Source organism: Leucoraja erinacea, chromosome 3, assembly GCF_028641065.1.
Source record: "Leucoraja erinacea ecotype New England chromosome 3, Leri_hhj_1, whole genome shotgun sequence".
NCBI lineage: Eukaryota > Metazoa > Chordata > Chondrichthyes > Rajiformes > Rajidae > Leucoraja > Leucoraja erinaceus.
The window spans coordinates 78,137,110-78,156,499 of NC_073379.1; the positions used below are offsets into that span (position 1 = coordinate 78,137,110).

A 19,390-nucleotide genomic window follows, 5' to 3' on the forward strand; every position below is an offset into this window, starting at 1 on the left:
TCCTTGGTATGGTTGCTCCTTGACATAAATAAATTTATAAAACAACTTTAAATTTGCATTGATTAAAAATACATGAGTATGGAATGTTAACAATGAATGTGTTCAGGGAACTACTCAGTCTCTGTCTCCCCCCAGTGTCAGCTTAAATAACTACAAGATATGAGCCTGTAAATTAAATGAAGGTAAAGATAACACTATATTTAAACACATGCAAGATAGTTCAGAATTGATTTTAAGTGTAGATTGACCATTTAATTTCCACAGTCAGGTGGTGGGCTAAGGTAGATTATCCTTTTGTACATCAATAGAAGTGCAATAATCCCTCTGCACATTAAAATTGTCAAGTCTACCATCTGTTCAATCACATTAAAGCAAATACTTAAGTTTTAGAGGTCGATTATTATTTATTTTTTTTAAAACACATTTAAAAGGCAAAAAAGCAAATTGGATTAACTGTGCTCCGTCCTCTTCACATGGGATAAATGATGGATTTAAACGTAGCATAGAACTGCGAGATTCCCATTACCAAGCAGAATAGGCAAATCTGAAAAGGGTAATCCAACCATCACGTGCCTCAGTTTGGTGCCAAAACAGGACTTCATGTCAGACATCTAGGATAAGGAGGAGGAGCAGCACGGGTCAGTTAGTGTCCCACCAAGATCAACTGACATAGGGTATCACTGGAGGGGAAAGAGCAACGCGAGTTGACTTCGACAGCTTATGTTATTCTCAAGGTTTAAACTCATAGCCACACATTTACAATAGCAACAAAAGTACTCACTTTTTATTTGCTGGAGTTTCCTTTCCAGTAACCTCTCATTGAAGAAAAAATTCCAAATCAGGCCAGGAAAATTTGCACCAAACTAAAATTTGTACAGCAAGGATATATTGATTTTCCTAACTCAGGGGAGTTATGCATCTCCCAAACACATTCCCATAGGCTTCTGCTGAATTCCCAACAAGGTGAATAATGATATATTCAGGTATTTGGGTTATCCTGCCCAATAGAGAGCATTCAACAATGTACCAGCAGGGCTCTCACTTAATTTTTTTCCCTGTTGCCAGCCGGGCAACCTCGGCAGCTTTTTAGGTTGCCAAATGACAATTTAGGTGGTCATTTAAGACGGCTTGCATGACGTGTGCGATTATGTGCTCGGACGAAGTGCGTAGTTACCAGTCGGAATTATGAAGCATTCACATATTATTTCTGCTTCAAATAAAGTCGCAAACAAAACATATTCACCAATCAAGACATGATATATACCACAATGACATGCAGCAAAATTACAATACAGTATCTCATCTCCTTTTACACATTGCAATAAATGCAATCTCTATTATCTCTTTCCACTTCCAAACAAAAATCTGGTTGGATTATTCAGCGTATGATCAACCTCAGTGAGAACAAGTGCAGGTTTGGCGATCGCTTCGCACAACACCTCCACTCAGTTCGCAATAACCAACCTGATCTCCCGGTGGCTCAGCACTTCAACTCCCCCTCCCATTCCGAATCGGACCTTTCTGTCCTGGGCCTCCTCCATGGCCAGAGTGAGGCCCACCGCAAATTGGAGGAACAGAACCTCATATTTTGCTTGGGTAATTTACACCCCAGCGGTATGAACATTGGCTTCTCCAATTTCAGATGGTCCTTGCTTTCTCCCTCCTTCCCCTCCCATTCCCAGCTCTTCCACAGCCTATGGTCTCCGCCTCTTCCTTTTGTTTTCCCGCCCCCCCCCCCCACCCCTCCCGACATCAGTCTGAAGAAGGGTCTTGACCTGAAACGTCGCCTATTCCTTCGCTCCATAGATGCTGCCTCACCCTCTGATTTTCTCCAGCTTTGTCTACCAATGGGATCCCACCACTTGCCACATCTTCCCATCTCCTCCCCTGTTGGCTTTCTGCAGAGACTGCTCCCTCCGTAACGCCCTGGTCAATTTGTCCCTTCCCAACCAAACCACCCCTTCTCCTGGCACTTTCCCTTGCAACTACAGGAAATGCTACACTTGTCGCTTTACCTCCCCCCTTGACTCCATTCAAGGATCCAAGCAGTCGTTCCAGGTGCAGCAGAGGTTCACCAGCACCTCGTCCAACCTTATCTATTGCATCCGCTGCTCTAGATGTCAGCTGCCCTACATCGGTGAGACCAAGCATACGCTTGGTGATCGCTTCGCCCAACACCTCCGCTCGATTCACAATAACCAACCTGATCTCCTGGTGGCTCAGCACTTCAACTCCCCCTCCCATTCCGAATCCAACCTTTCTGTCCTGGGCCTCATCCATGGCCAGAGTGAGGCACACCTTAAATTGGAGGAGCGGCACCTCAGATTTCGTTTGGGCAGTTTACACCCCAGCGTTATGAACATTGACCTCCAATTTGCAGGTAGAAGGGACTAGGGGAAAATAAGTGTTCGGCACGGACTTGAAGGGCCGAGATGTCCTGTTTTCCGTGCTGTAATTGTTATATGGTTATATGGTTATAATATAACGATGTATTTTATCATGCCAATAAAAAATGTTTTAATTGAAATTAAATTGAAATTGACACAGAGACACAGAGAGACAGGGAGACAGGGAGACAAGGAGACAGGGAGACAGGGGGAGACAGGGAGACAGACAGACAGACACAGAGAGAGACAGAGAGAAAGACAGAGAGAGAGACAGAGAGAGAGAGAGAGAGAGAGAGAGAGAGAGAGACAGAGAGAGAGAGAGAGAGAGACAGAGAGAGAGAGAGAGAGAGAGAGAGAGACACACAGAGAGAGAGAGAGAGAGAGACAGAGACAGAGAGAGAAGAGGTGTCCGCTGCAATCTGAGCCCGACACTGTTTAATGTATATATCAACGATTTGGCAGTAAAGTTGAACCAGAGCACAGCGCCGGGCCTCTGTCTTCTGGACGGAGAGGTAGAGTCCCTGTTTTATGCGGATGACTTGGTTCTGCTGTCCCCCACAGAACAGGGACTGCAGCAACAGTTGAACCTACTTGATGAGTACTGCCAAAATTGGGCCCTGGCAGTAAATCTAAAGAAAACCAACATCATGATTTTTCATAAAAGACCCTATGTCAAGGAAGATAAATACAAATTTACTCTCAATGATACTGTTATCGAACACACTATGAGCTATACTTACTTTGGTCTAACTGTTTCAGCATCAGGGAACTTCAATATGGCAGTGAATGCACGAAAAGAGAAAGCTCGGAGAGCTCTGTCTGCAATAAAAAGAAGATTCTACAACATCCAAATTCCAATTAAAATCTGGCTTAAAATATTTGACAGTGTAATCCAGCCTATTGCACTTTATGGTAGTGAAGTATGGGGTCCGCTCAGTCACCATAGTTATAGTAAATGGGAAAAACATACAACGGAGGCCCTGCATGCGGAATTTTGTCGGAACATGTGGACAAGCTTTTCCCTTTGAGAATAGGGAAGATTCAAACAAGAGGACATGACTTCAGAATTAAGGGACAGAAGTTTAGGGGTAATATGAGGGGGAACTTCTTTACGCAGAGAGTGGTGGCGGTGTGGAATGAGCTCCCAGTGGAAGTGGTGGAGGCAGGTTCATTGGTATCATTTAAAAATAAATTGGATAGGCATATGGATGAGAAGGGAATGGAGGGTTATGGTACGAGTGCAGGCAGGTGGGACTAAGGGGAACAAAATTTGTTCGGCATGGACTTGTAGGGCCGAGATGGCCTGTTTCCGTGCTGTAATTGTTATATGGTTATATGGTTAACATCCCCCGTATCCAAAGGAAAACACCAACAAACGCATGTAGGGCGGAACTAGGCAGATACCCACTGATAATAAATATCCAGAAAAGAGCACTAAATTTTTGGAATCACCTTAAATCTAGCCCCCCAGATACCCTCCAGTTTAAAGCCCTTCAAACACAAGAGGGAAACCCAGAAAAGAGTTCCCTGTGTCAGTTGGTACTGAGACTAACTACTCCTATCCAGTTAAACCCTATCCAGTTAAATCCTGACCAGCCTCAGATCAATATTGATCCCCAATCACCAGTTAGAGTGAACCAAATTATCCAACAATGTAAAGAAACGTATTTGGAACATTGGGATAAAGAAACCAAAAGCCAAAGCAGATTAGAATGTTACCGTGCCCTAAAAAGAGATTATAAATTGGCAAACTACCTCTCAACTGTTAGAGACATAAAGCAGAGACAGACCCTCACCAAATACAGGTTAAGTGACCACTATTTGGCAGTTGAAAATGGAAGACAGAAGAGATTCTGGCAACCAAGAGAAAACAGAATATGCGGCCACTGTTTGACAGACGAGGTTGAAACAGAGGTGCACTTCCTTCTAAAATGCAAAAAATTTGACAAAACAAGGAAAGCATACTTTGACAAACTCAGTGTGGCAACCCCTGATTTTAAAGAACTAGATACATCAAATCTAAGAATAATCCTTGGCGAAGGAAATACGGCACATCTTGGTGCACAATACGTAACAGCATGACACAACCTGAGAGACGGTGAATGACCAACATGCACATATGTACGCACACACTAATTGACATTATCTGACACTAAGAAATTAATATTGAATTGCTAAACTTGCTATTGTGTTGTTCTGCTTACAGCTGCAAGAACGTGTAGCAATCAATAAAGGGCTATAGGCCTATTGCGTTTATGTACAGGGACATACCTATCCATGCACTGTATACTTGTATTTATACTTATGCATCTTAAATATGTATGTCATGTTTTATACTTTGGCAATATAACAATGTATTTTTTATCATGCCAATAAAGTTTTTTAATTGAATTGACTTGAATTGAATTGACAGACAGAGACAGACAGAGACAGACGTAGACAGAGACAGACGTAGACAGACTTCTCGGAACAAAAGGCATAAAGAGAAGAGAGCAGAAACGTGAAACTGAAATAATCAGATATGATCATGGTGAATGTCAGAGCAAGCTCAAAAACAATGCTCCAATGGCACACTGCAGCCTCTTACTTTTCTGTGGTTAGAAAAGATACATTAAAAACAAACTAGGATACCATCTCATTATTCTCTAAAAAGGTTTTTTCTGCCAAAATGGAACAAGATTATCCAAAGCAACAGATACTTCCAATCAACATTTCTCCTTAGGGTAGCAGACTCCCACAACCGTAATCTTCACAAGTCGGCTTCAATTTAGACATCCCACTGATTTGGACCAGGGACTGGGGAATGCATCCATCCCATCTGATAAAATAGCTTTTGATTTGAGAGTAGGGAAGATTCAAACAAGGGGACATGACTTGAGAATTAAGGGGCTGAAGTTTAGGGGTAACATGAGGGGGAACTTCTTTACTCAGAGAGTGGTAGCTGTGTGGAATGAGCTTCCAGTGAAGGTGGTGGAGGCAGGTTCGTTTTTATCATTTAAAAATAAATTGGATAGTTATATGGACGGGAAAGGAATGGAGGGTTATGGTCTGAGCGCAGGTATATGGGACTAGGGGAGAATACGTGTTCGGCACGGACTAGAAGGGTTGAGATGGCCTGTTTCCGTGCTGTAATTGTTATATGGTTATATGATTTACTATGAAACTTCAGTATTACAGTGCTTTGGATTATAAAACTGCTGAAGATTGGAGCAACACAGTGTCACAGCTAGTCAAAAACTTCTGGCCCACAACTCCAGTCTTGACCCTGGATGCCATCTGCGTGGAGTTTGCATGTTCTGCCTGTGACTGCACGTTTCCTTCAGATGCTGATTTCCTTCTATGTCCCAAAAAGGGTGCAACTTTGTATGTTAATTGGCCAATTTAAATTGTACCAAGTATAGGCAAGTTTTAGAATCCGGGAGAGATGAGAATGTGGGACTAATAAAGTGGAATTAATGTTGGAGCAACAAATGGGTGTTTTTTTTTTTCACTTAAATTTTTATTGATTTTTAAGAGATATTTTCAAAACAGTGCAACACCATCACCATAAATAAAACAAAGTAAGAAAAACAGCAATCAAAATAAAAAAAATAAGTAGATGGGGGGAAAACAAAAAGTAAATTAAAAAAAAAAATTGTAATAAGACCGTGTGGTTCACTTACCAAATTAAAAAAAGAAAAACCATTACATTGATTAGTTATCTGGAGATAATTCAACATTCATACAAACATACCATCTAGTTCTATATAACGCAATCTTCCCATATCTAGCTCGGCATTTATCTAATTGGTGTCATGGCTCAAATAAACGGTCCATTTTTCCCAGATCTTCTCAAATGAATTCTCCTTGACTCTCAAGGAATATGTCAATTTCTCCATATTAAAGATGTCTCGCACAATTTCTAACCACTGTTCCTATTTTGGACTTTTTTCATTAAGCCACTGCCTGGTAATGGCCTTCTTACTTGCTGCAAGCAAAACTTTAATCAAATATGTATCTTCTATTTTTACACTATCTTTAATACGCCCCAGATACATCACAGGGCAGATATCTGTGATTTTATAACCCAAGATATTATTTACAGCTGCATTAACATTTTCCCAGTATGGCCTTATCTTTACACAGTTCCAGAAAATATGCGAGTGGTCTGCCTCCGTACTCCCACACAGCCTCCAACAGTGTTGTTGGACAGCAAGTTGTCTGCATTTTATTTTGGGTGTTATAAAAAAGCGAGATAGATTCTTCCAGCAAAATTCTCTCCATACTAGTGAGCTTGTGGATGAACATTTTGTTTCACACATTTGATACCATTCTTCTTCTGTTATTTGAACCTTTAATTCTGCTTCCCATTTTGTTTTTATGTAGAGTGTTGATTCTCCCCCGCTTTCCACCAGAGCTTGGTAGAAAGCAGAGATGACCCGAGACCCCTCCCATTTGTATGCATCCACAATCACCTTGATCACATTATTTGAAGTTTCATCTAGTTCTGGCCTTATCTCTTTTATAAAGTAGTCTCTTAAATGCAAGTATCTAAAAAAATCTTTGTTTTCGAGACCATACTTTGACTTTAAATCTTGGAAGCTCATAAACTCGCCATTTTCTGAAACTGTATACATTGCCGTTATGCCTTTTTGTGCCCATTCTTTGAATTTTGAATCATACACCCCTGGCTTAAACTTTGAGTCATATGCGAACCACTTCAATGTGTGAACCCCTCTTTTTAATTTGTATTTTTCCACTATAACATTCCATATTTCTAACGTAAATGCTACTATTGGATCCATAGCATGTCTCAAAGCCCCTCTCAGATATTTGTCTCCCACCAAAATCTGGGTCTGGTAACCCTGTATCTCCCTTTCCATTTCTTTCCATCGAGATTCATAATCAGGTCTACACCAACAAGCCAGAGGTCTGAGTTGAGCTGCATAAAAGTATTTCTTCAGATTTGGTAAAGCCATTCCACCCTTGCTTTTCGGCAGTTGAAGTGTTGTTAATTTTATTCTTGGTTTTTTGCTATTCCAAATGAATCTAGAGATCATTTTATCCCAGGCTATGAATTTATCTCGGGGAACATTAATTGGGAGAGATTGGAATAAATATAGTAGTTTAGGTAGGATATTCATTTTTACCGTTTGTATTCTGGCACTGAAGTCTAGAGGAAGGGTCGACCACCTCTCAACATCCTTTTTGATGTTTTCTTCAATTTTGTTATAATTAGTTTCAAACAAGTTGGAAAGTGTTTTGGTTATAGTTACACCAAGATACTGCATCGTTTTAGAGTTCCATTTCAGATTATATGCATCTCTGATTTGTTGGGATGGAGAATAATTGAATGAAAGAATTTGTGTTTTTGTTATATTCAATTTATACCCTGAGTAGTATCCATATGTTTCAAATAGGTTCATTAGATTTGGGAGACATATATCTGGTCGTTCAAGAAAAATAATGATATCATCAGCGAAAAGACCAATTATATGTTCTTTCCCCCCTATTTTGACCCCCTGCAGGTCTTCTCTCTGCCTTATTGCTTGTGCTAAGGGTTCGATATACAAAACGAAGAGAGTAGGAGAAAGACAGCATCCTTGCCTTGTGCCCCTCTCTAACTGGATCCTTTTTGATATGTTTCCATTTACCTTAATCCTAGCTGTAGGCTCCTGATATATTGTTTTAATACACCGAATTGCATCTTCATTGAAACCAAATCTCCTCAGTACTTCATATAAGAATACCCAACTAACACCATCAAAGGCTTTTTCTGCATCTAAACTGACCAGGACCATATTTGTATCCTTTTTATGAGCATTATCCACAATGTGGAGGGTTCTTATAATATTATCCTGTGTTTGACGCCCCCGAATAAATCCAGTTTAGTCTTCATTAATCAGATCTGGTACAAAAGTCTCGAGTCTTTTGCAAATGATTGAGGTAAATAGTTTGTAGTCTATATTTAAAATTGAGATTGGCCTGACATTTTTACATTGCTCTTTGTCTTTGCCTTCCTTGGGTAAAATGGTAATAATTGCTTCCTTCCATGATGCGGGAGCCCTGCCCTCTTTAAGGGTCCAGTTAAAGCAAGACAGGAGCAGAGGTGTTAGCTCTTTCTTAAAGGCCTTGTACCATTCTGGTGGAAACCCATCGCTGCCTGGTGATTTACTAGCCTTGAGTCAACTGATTGCAGCTTCCAGCTCCTTAACCGTAAATTGTGACGTAATGGTATTATTTTGTGTCTCACCAATGGATGGCAGATCAAGTGAGTTAAGAAAACTTCTCATTGTCCTTTCGTCAGCTGATGGTGGTTTAGAATAGAGTTTCTTATAGTATTCTTCAAATATTCTTTCTATCTCATCTGGCTCATGTGACTTGATTGGTTTTAGGATCTCTTATTTTCTGAATTGTATTAGAGGCCTGCTGTTTACGCAGGCGTCTGGCCAGGAGTCTAGTTGCTTTTGGACCCGCTTCATAATAGGTCTGCTTTACGAATCTTGCCCTTTTTTCCAAATTTTCCATGAGGATCTCATCTATCTCCCCCCTTATTTCCTTAATCTGTTTTAGTACCAACTGATCCTGTATGTTTTTTCTCCAATTCTTTCAGTTTTTCTACTTTATGTTCATACGTAGCTAGCCGGGCCTTTTTTGTGATGATGTCAGAGCGATCAGCTTTCCACGTATAACTGCCTTCATAGCACCCCACAGTATTACAGGATCCATATCCCCGTTATCATTCTCTTCTATGTACCTTTTTATCTCTTCCCTTATTTGTTCCACATTTGCCTTATTATTCAAAATACCCACATTGAGCCTCTAAACAGTATTTCTTTTTCTACTATTCAGGTGCACTGTCAAGCTGATCGCACTGTGATCAGATACATCTGCCACCCCGATTTTACACTCTGTGATCCTGTGACTTTCACCCGTATTCATTAAAAAGTAGCCAATCCTGGAGTAGACTGAGTGAGGTACTGAATAGTGTGTGTAGTCCCTTTCTAAAGGGTGAAGTTCTCTCCAAACATCAATTAGGCCCATTTCCTGTACTGATGTGTTAATAAACTTGGTCAGATGCATCTTGGGTTTTTTTTAGGCTTGTTGTATCCAAATTATGATTCATGACCACATTGAAGTCCCCTCCACATATCAAAATACCTTCAGTCTCTAAAGCAATAATGTCAAACAGAGTTTTGAAAAAACATTTGGTACTCTCTGGGGGGGCATATACATTGATCAGTGTCACAACTTTGTTTTCCAACTTTCCTTTAACTAATACATACCTTCCCTCTTTGTCCCTGACTTCTTTATGGCATTCAAATTGGACTGCATTTGTAATAAGGATAGCCACTCCCCTCTTTTGGCTAGTTTTATAGGAACTATAAAATGCATTTCTAAAGCCAAAGCGTTTTAGTTTCTCATGTTCTTGTTGAGGCAGGTGGGTTTCTTGTAAAAATAGTACCTGGGCCTTTTCTTTTTTCAGTTTAGCGAGGACCTTGCTCCTTTTAACAGGATTATTCATCCCATTTACATTGAGTGACACCAATTTGATAGTATTATGTGACATTTAATTTACCTACTCCTGTCTTGCATTCATAAATCTCCAGATAACTTGAAACTGTGCAGGTCTGAACATCTGGACAACATGTGCCAAATAAAAAAAAGAAAAGAAAAGAAAAAACAGTTGACTTCCAAGTAAGGGTGATTCCTTTCCACCCTGAGTCCCCGTTGGCAGGTATAGGGGAAAGCCTCCTCCCAGCGGGCCCCTCACTAGAGGTGAAACACTCCGTTTCACACATCCTAGTATCGTCCAACGTCATCCAATAGCACTTATTTTTTAATCCAAAAGAATTTGTGACACAATAAAAGCTAGTTGGATGGGGTCTGCCCAGACTCCTGTAGTTGCTCTCTTGCTGTCTCACTCTCATCTTCGCTCCTCTTTCCAACTCTCTGCCATGTCAAAGCCTGGAGAAGACGCTCCATCTCTGGGTCCGCCAGCTCCTTAGCGCTGTAATCAGGTGTCTCCACGGAGTAGCCTCTCCTCCTCAATTCCTGCACTGCGTCTTGTGCATGTTCCCGAGTCCCAGTGAATACGCATCTTGTCCAGCGGGGTCTGGAAGCAGACACCTCTCTCCTTCAGGGCCCTCTTTATTCCCTCATATGCCTTGCGCTTCTGGACAACCTCCGTTGCATAGTCGTGGTCAAATGATAGACATCGCCCGTCAATCATTATCTTCTTTCCCCAGGCCTTTTTCTAATACCATTTCTTTGGTATTAAACTCCAGGAAATTTACCACTATAGACCTAGGTGGTGAATTACCTACCGGTTTTTATCAAAATGGGTGTTTGATAATGCAGAGTGCCTGGTCGAAAAGGCTTGGTTCCAGGCTATAATTTCCAGAGCGAGGAGTCGAGCAGATGGTTCATGACCACTACAGAAATATGCTCAGACCACAAACAGCGACATTTATAACAAAATGTATCATATACTCGCAACACCAAACATTTTGGTACATTTCTTCAAGTCTGTGTGAAGTTTGCATTCAGTGGAAAATAATTTCAGGTGCCAAGCTTGCGACAATGGTTGCATTAAGACTGCCACAGCAACCAACCAAGTGCTGAAAAATGCACCATTGCCAAATTCTGTGAAACACACAGGAAAGTGTGAGTGCAATAACCCTTTCTACCAGGGTTCATTTCAAATGAAAATAAGTTCCGCTTAACTTGGAGTTAAGCAAAATGATCCGAGATAAATCTCAAGCAAAGCATCTTTTGTGCCCACATAATGTGATGCTAGATTATTTCTAAGATAGAAACAAAAAACTGGAATAACTCAAGGCAGGTAGCATCTCTGGGGAGAAGGCATGGGTGAAGTTTCGGGTCGCGACCCTTCTTCAGACTGAACAGCCTTCTACCCTCTCTAGACCTTTTTTTTTTTCTAACTGCCGGCATGACGTCAACCGTCTCAACCTCTCCACTACACTTACCTACTGCAACCTCATCCCTTCTGAAGTAACTAGGACAGGGGTGGGGAACCTGCGGCCATTAAGTGCGGCCTTTTGAATGAATCCAAATTTTGTAGAACAAATCCTTTTATTTTTATTTAAATGTTTTTGTTCATCTTTTATTTTTATTTTACTCTTAAAATGAACGTATTTAAAATACCAAAGAGTTAAAGAAGATTCAACAAAATACGTGCTTTTCAACTCCATATTGCTGGGAATCTACATTCTCCTACCTAACCCAAATCAAGACAGCCTTAAGGTCACAAATGACAGATACCCATCTAGAAGATCAGCTGAAACTACGTACCCCCATGTTGCAACCAAATATTCAAATGCTTTCCCACAAAAAGCAGTCCCAACAAAGTCATTAAAAGATTAGTTAACTTTAGAATTAACAAAATGTTTTCATTTTCTTGGTTCGAATATAGCAATTAGATTTTTACAAAATAATGTACATTTTAAAGCATATTTAATTGAAGTTTCTTGGATGCAGCCTTATTAGATTACAGCTAACTGAATGCGGCATTCCAACATGAAAAGGTTCTCCACCCCTGAACTAGGACATAACTTAGTGGCAGGTGAATCCTCGGCACCTGATCAGCGGAGGGGGACTGAGTAAGATGGCCAAAATCACAGCCGTACATGATTTTTTTTTCTAAAATCAATATACAGGAGATCCGGTGGCGCTGTTGGTAGCTACCTAGGCCCACGGTCTGGCTGTCTTTTTTCATTTTGTTATGTTTAGAGTGTGTTTTTTTAGTTTTTTAATGTTTTTTTTTTTTATGGTATTTTATGTGGGGGGGGGGGGGGGGGGGGGGGGGGGGGGGGGGGGGGTAAGGGTGAAACCAGCCTGAAACCAGTCGCTTCCTGGCGAGGATGCGGCTATTTTCCGAGTCGCGTCCTCATCCCCCCCCCCCCTCGCGGCCTACCAGCTGGATTGGCGCGGCTATTCCTGCCGGGACCGGTTCAGAGCTTCAGCAGAGGCGGTGAGGAGCTGGAAACATCGCGGAGTGGGCGAGGCCTTCCTGGGATTGCCGCTTGGAGCTCCAGAGTGCTGGGCTGCTGCTCCAACATCACGGAGCTGTGGGTGCGGAGCTCCCAACGCGGACGGCACTGACTTTAACATCGCGGATTCCTGGGACACTTTGCCAGGGGTCGCCAGCGCGAATCTCCGCCCAGCGCAGTCTGTGGACATGGGGAGCCACGGACTCCAGTGGAAGGTGGCCGACGAGAGTTTCCCGGCAAGAGGGCCTGAACATCGGGCTGCCCATAGTGGCGACTACAGGGTGCTCGGGTGGTCCTGACCATGAGTGAACATTGGGGAATATCAGCGTGGAGGTTGACTGGACTTTGGTTCCTTCCCTCACAGTGGGGAACTTTGGTGCTGCTGTGGGGATGTTTGTGTTGTGGATTACTGTGTTCTGTGTTTTTTTTTGTATGACTAAGGGAAAAAGAATTTCATTGTCACTTCATTGAAGCCAATGACAATAAATTAAATCAAATCAAATACAGCACAAACAGGAAGTGGTCAAGATTAGGCTTTTAATTATATAGAAGGCAACACCACTTTTCAATAAGGCAAAGGCAACACCGCTTCTGCATTTTCAAACCAAACCACTTTTGCATTTTCAAACTACATTAAGGGCACTCACAGGTCAGTAAAACCACTCAGTTTAGTAGACATGTGTTCAGTGTTATTCACAGCTCAGACTGAGAGTTGTGACCTCTCTCTCCCCCATCATGCAGAGACTGAGGCAGTCCACACTTCCGGGTTTTATAGTCCCTGCCCCCTTCAACCGGAAGGGGCGTGGCCTTCATGGCGTGATTGATAGGAGAGAGATCCTCAACATTTTTTAAACATTAATAAGCTTTATTTTGCATCGATGGGAAAAATCTTCTTGTCCTGCGCAGCAGAGGGGGACTGAGCAAAATGGCCAAAAATCACAGCCGTAAGTGGTAACGTTTTTTCTAAAATCAATATGCAGTGCAAACAGGAAGTGGTCAAGATTTGAGTTTTAATTATATAGATGTTGAGAGAAAGGCACCACAAGACAAATTTTGAGTGTGGGATTCTGACAGGGCTTGATAGGTTGGATGCAACAATAACATTTCCAATAACTGAGCTGTTAAAACAAAGCACAGTCCTAGTCGACGGAGTGCAAATGTTGATGCAACAGCTCACATGGTGCCATGATTATTAATTTAAAAACACAAATGGGAACAAGTAAGTTTGCTTCATCTTTATTTGTAATTGTTACATTTGGCTTGTGTGAACCGTCAAGTTATTTTTTCCAGTTCCCCCCCATACAAAATTAGCGACATTGTTCCATGTCCAGTTTATACTATTTACAAGTTGTGCAATTACTGCTCAATATTACATTATACTCTTCCATAGTGTTCAATAGGCACAATTCAGTTAAACGTCTAACATCAAAAAAGGTTTGAATTAAAGAGAGAAAGCAGAAAAGGAAAAGATGAGCTATGGACTAAGATCCCGATTCTTGGCTAATGCACGAGCACAGCTGCCATCAGTTACAGTTCATTCTTGGAAAGCAAAGAAAACAAGTATTGCGTGTTAATGATCCACCAGCAATCAGCGCTGAGAAAACTTGTGGTGTACAGGCACTGCATTAAAGATTCACCCAAGCATCTCAAAACACAAACCTCTACAAGCCTATACTTATAGAAATGAAGGCATAATGGCATGATTTAAACTAGTGCCTAGTACTTGGAGAAAAAAAAGATTTTGTTTTAAACACAATGTTCCTTCATAAAGTTGATCATAAAGTGAGCCAGTTTTTGAGTTTCTTCAATTGTCACAGCATTATACAGGGAGACTCGAATTCCACCAACAGACCTAGCACAGACAGAGAAAAAGCATTTCACACCATTAATTTAGATAAAATAATCATTTTACAAATTATATCCCTACCACTTGAAGCATTTGTAGACCACCAATTTCCGCATTTGCCACAAAATAAAGGGGCGTCAGAATGAGATTGATTGAAATATTTACCTGTGGCCTTTTAATGATATCATGTTATTCTTAACCGCTTTGTCAAGAAACTTTGTTTCAAGAACAGTGTCCCCATTCACATTCCCAATGTGAAATGGAATGTTCATTCTGCTTCTGCACGCTGAAGCAGCCAAACATCTAAAATTTAAAAAAAGTTAGCAATGAATTTTCAAGTTAACATCTTCAAATAATACTCGTCTAACTAGTCATAATGACACAAAACAAGCTTTTATCATGTGTTCCAAGTAGCACTGCAAAATTTACGGAACCCATTTACAACACACAATGTGCCCTAATTTTACTAGTCAACATCCTGTCAATGAAATCTTGAAATCTCTCATAAAATTAATTGCACCAACAATATCAAACTATTTGGGATTGAGAGTACAGAGAGGGATATAAGAGAGTTTTCCAGCGAATATGTACAAGCTGAGAGAGTAGCTTTCCTGATTTAAGGAGAGGGGGTGGGGGAGGGGGGAGGGGGCAAAATGGAAAACAAAAAGGAGGGGCATCTGGTTAGGGTGGACTGGGCTAATCACAACTGTGACATCTTGAGTCTTGGGCATAGTTGCCACATCCAGATGTAATGTATCTAGATAGGTTGATTTCTATGGTGCATCTGTCAAAATTGATAAGAGTCAGTAGAGACATGCCAAATTGCCTTGGTCTCCTGAGAAAGTAGAGGCATTCAATTGCAAGTAAAGGCACTTCAGCAAAGCATTCAACAAGATTTTGCATGCCAAGCTGCTCTGGAAGATTAGATATCATGAGATCCAAGAATAGCTGAATAGAAAATTGGCTTAATGGAAAGAAACAGAGGCGATGGTGGAAGGTTGCTTCTCGGACTGGTCGCCTGTGACTCAGGGATTCGGTGCTGGGCCTGTTACTGTTTGTCATCTATATCAATGATTTGGATGAGAACATACACAACAAGATTAGCAAGTTTGCTGTTGGTACAAAAGTGGGTGGTTTTGACATAGTGAAGATGGTTGTGTAAAATCCCAGCAGGATCTTGACCAATTGGCCAGTTGGGTTGAGGAATGGTTGATAGAATTAAATGCAGAGAAATGAGGTATTGCATTTTGGGAAGTCTAAATTGGGGAGGACCTACACCCCATGGTAGGGATCTGGGTAGTGTTGCAGAGCAGAGGGATCTAGGTGTGCAGGTGCATGGTTCCTTGAAGGTGGAGTCACAGGGGGTTAAAAAGGCTTTTGGCACATTGGCCTTCATCAGTCAGGGTATTGAGTATAGAAGTTTGTAGGTCATGATGCAGTTGTATAAGACGTTGGTGAGGCTGCATTTAGAGTATTGTGTTCCGTTCCGGGCACTGTATTATAGGAAAGATGGTGTCAAGCTGGAAAAGGTACAGAGATTTACGAGGATGTTGCCAGGAATAGAGGGTCTAAGCGAGAGGTTGAGTAGGCTGGGACTCTATTCCTTGGAGCACAGGAGGACGAGGGGTGATCTTATAGATTACAAAATCACGAGAGGAATAGACCACGTAGATGAGTCTCTTGCCCAGAGTAGGTGAATCGAGGACCAGAGGACATAGGTTTAAGGTGAAATGGAAAAGATTTAATAGGAATCTGAGGGGTCACTTTTTTCACACAAAGGGTGGTGGGGGTATGAAACAAGCTGCCAGAGGAGGTAGTTGAGTCAGGGACTATCCCAACATCTTAGAAACAGTTAGACAGGCACATAGATAGGACAGGTTTGGAGGGATATGGACCAAATGCAGGCAGGTTGGATTAGTGTAGCTGGGATATGTTGGCTGGTGTGGGCAAGTTGGGTAGAAGGGCCTGTTTCCACACTGTATCACTCGATGACATTGGTGTGCTTTCTTGGCTGTACCATCAACATGGCTGGACCAGGACAAATTGGCAGTGATTTTAATCTAAGGAACTTGAAGCCCTTGGCCACATCCACTGCAGCACCCCTGGGTCAAGTACTCCATCCCATTTCCCAGTCATTCCAGACATCGAGGGAGTCTCAACTCCATGCCACTATGCTCTCTATCTCTTCCCTGTATTCCCTCTCGACATTGTTTTGAGATCTGGCCCACTATTGCTGCGTAATTTCCAAACTTGTAAATGGAGTTTGAGCAGAATTAGGCTGCACACGAGAGCATAATGGGCCGAGAATGCATCCTTGTGGGGCATTGGTATTGGTAATTAACATGGAAGATGTTTTGTCACCTTTCCTTGCTGATTGAGGTTTATGGCTGAGGATATAAAGTTGCAGAGGAGGATGCACAATCCTTGGTGCAGGAACTGCAATAAATAGTATGGCAAAGAGATCTTTGTAATTCAGATGTTTTAGGAATAGGTGTCGAGTCAGGGAGAAGGCATCTGCTGTGTACCTGTTGCAGGAATGGGTAAATTGCAGTGGATTAAGGCTATCTAGGAGGCTGGAGTCAATGTGTACCAGGACTTGCCTCTCGAAGCACTTCATGAAGCATCAGATAGTAGTAATTAAAGCATGCTATCTTGTTTGCCTTTGGCACCAGCATGACAGAATCTCAGATTGGAGCAGAGAAATTGAAGGTGTCTATAAATACTCCTGCCAGCTGGTCTACACAGGTTGAGGACATGGCTGGGAAGTCTATCTGAGCCAATTGCTTTCTGTATGTTCACTCTCAGGAAGGCCGATCTGATGTCTGCAACCGTGGGCACAGGTGCTCAAGGCTGTTGGGGCAGGCACCATCATTCCATTGCCATGCTGTTCAAAATGAGGATAGAATGCATTGACCTCATCTGAGCAAGAGGTGTTGCCAGCAATGCTGCCAGACACCACTTTGTAGCCCATTACTCCTTGCCACAAATCAATACGTGTCTGTGTGGTTAGTCTGGAATATGAGATGGGTCTGGGATAATCTATTGGTGTTCCTGGTGGTGTTACAAATGTTGTATCTTCATTTCCCGTACAGTTCAGGATCAGCCAACTTAAACGCCACAGAGTTGGTCACCTCTCAGGAGAGAATCCCAGGATTCATAAATCGTTTCTGGTTGGGAAATCCTCAGATTGATTTACAGATGAAGTCTGGAATGGCGGCAGTGTATCAACTTGGGCTAGCCACTGCATTTTTGAATATGGACGAGATGATCGATTCAAAGCAGTGATCTAAAAAGTTATCCGTTTCTCAGACAATTCTGCATCAGATCCTCCACCTTCAGTTCCTGCTTGTAAGCAGGGAGTACGAGTAGAACCCGATGGCAGATTTTCCAAAACTTCAGGCAGCAGATGGAGTGGTGGGCATCTTTGATGGTTGTGTAGCAATGGTCAAGGCTGGCTGGGCCTCTAGTGTGACAGGAGAAATATTGATAGTATTTTGGTAGCATGCTCGAGGTTGGCTCGATTGATATCCCAAAATATGATGCAATAAGACCTCAGGGTACTTTAGTTCAAGGCTATTGGTAGTTGTGTATAATACATTTGTGCAAGCATGACACAAATCACCAGCAAAAATAACAAGCAACTGCAGCAAATGATTAGCAGAGAATGTGGTAGGTAGGAGGGTTTTGGCAGGATGACATTCATAGTTTAACAAAATACAGTAGCTATTTCATTCATAAGTTCACAAGTCATAGGAACAGAAGTAGACCATTCGGTCAATTGAATCTACTCCGCCATCCAATCATGGCCGATCTGACTTTCTCTCTCAACCCTATGCTCGTGCCTTCTTCCCATAACCCTCAACACCATAACTAACTGCCAAATTTAAACATTATAAGTTTGCAATGCTGGTTTGAATGAGATCCATGGGTTATCAGGCAACAAATGTAATTCAGTCACCAGTTGCTGTCACAGTAATGCAATGACAGCTTAAATTCAGTATGCTTAATACACCAGGCTAACAAAGTACACACACTTACACATAGAATCCATTGGATCCATCAATTAAATCATAAATCAGCTTGGATTTGGCAGCACTGTTCTGCTCCATTACTTCAGCACCCCCACAATTCTTAATCCATTGCAAGACCAATCCCATAATGTAAATGCTAAAGATAAAGAAAAAATCTTTATTACACTTGAAGTTTCATTTTGTCTTGTCTGTGTAACTGTCGAACATGTCCAAACACATCAGCCACATAGACCGAGTCAACAGATATATTTAAACTGCAGAGAGAAAGTCTTATGTACAAGTGGAAGAGGTTAAGGAATTATTTTAGTCTACTTATTCATTACTCTAGCAGGGTCCTTGGGATATTCAGCTCCCACTCAATACCAGCATTAATAGATGACTGCTGCATTTCAAAATGGATGTTATATTCGCGAGCATACCGAATTCCTATAATCTTTGCAGAGAAACCATTAGGACAACATATACAAGATTTGTTATTACTGGCAGGCATCAAATTGTCATAGTTTCAGGTGCATCTTGTACTCCAGTCAAATACTAGTGCTTAGGGCAACTTAGCCCAAGTTATATCATGGGTATTTCAGAGCATGTCAATAAGTGAGTTCAGTGTTCCGACTGTGCAAGCGCAGGTCAACGGTCACTCTGGATAAACATTGCTGGAAGCAGTGGAGCTATGTACACATTTTATCCATTTTTTCCAGCTTTGGGTAAGAAAATACTGCTTTCAAACCGTGAATTAGTTGTATTTATTGTCCCTTTGTTAAAAGCTAAGATTATTTTGTCGTTTTTATTGTTTTATGTTTCAGTGAGTGAGGTTGGGGCCCGGGTCTCCAGCGTAGCGAGCGCCGTTGAGTTGCTGCTGGGCCGCCCGTCCCCTCCCGGATGCCCCGTCCCTGTCCAGGGGCTGCTGGAGGTGTCGGGCCGGACTTGCAGCCGGCGCGGGTAGAGGTGGGAGGGGACGGGAGCCGTTGGCTGCACCTCTCTCCTTGTCCAAGCAGAGTTGAGATGGGGTTGGCGCCTCTCCACCGCGCTGGCTGTGGGCCTGTGGGTTGCCGCTGCCCCGTAGGTCCGGGGCTGTTGGTTGGCCCGCCGGGCAGGCGGAGTTGAGCTGGGGTTGGTGCTTCTCCGCGCTGGCTG

General features: G+C 42.1%; 1 protein-coding gene and 1 long non-coding RNA gene across 3 annotated transcripts in view; both read right to left on the reverse strand.

The window, feature by feature from the left end:
* Positions 1–230: 230 nt before the first annotated feature.
* On the reverse strand, positions 231–3,727 carry LOC129695753 (uncharacterized). Its single transcript, XR_008723221.1, has 2 exons — positions 3,128–3,727; positions 231–611 (listed from the first exon to the last, which is right to left on the reverse strand). It is a non-coding gene; the product is annotated as an uncharacterized LOC129695753 (long non-coding RNA).
* A 9,872-nt stretch (positions 3,728–13,599) lies between these two features.
* Positions 13,600–19,390, reverse strand: part of psat1 (phosphoserine aminotransferase 1) — a 28,518-nt gene continuing 22,727 nt past the window's right edge. For both annotated transcript variants that reach the window (XM_055633025.1, XM_055633026.1), the window contains exons 7-9: positions 18,264–18,392; positions 14,391–14,528; positions 13,600–14,231 (exon numbers count right to left, since the gene is read on the reverse strand). In XM_055633025.1, the coding sequence (XP_055489000.1) occupies positions 14,126–14,231; positions 14,391–14,528; positions 18,264–18,392 (373 nt within the window). In that variant the 3' untranslated portion in view covers positions 13,600–14,125. The remainder of the gene's footprint in view (positions 14,232–14,390; positions 14,529–18,263; positions 18,393–19,390) is intronic.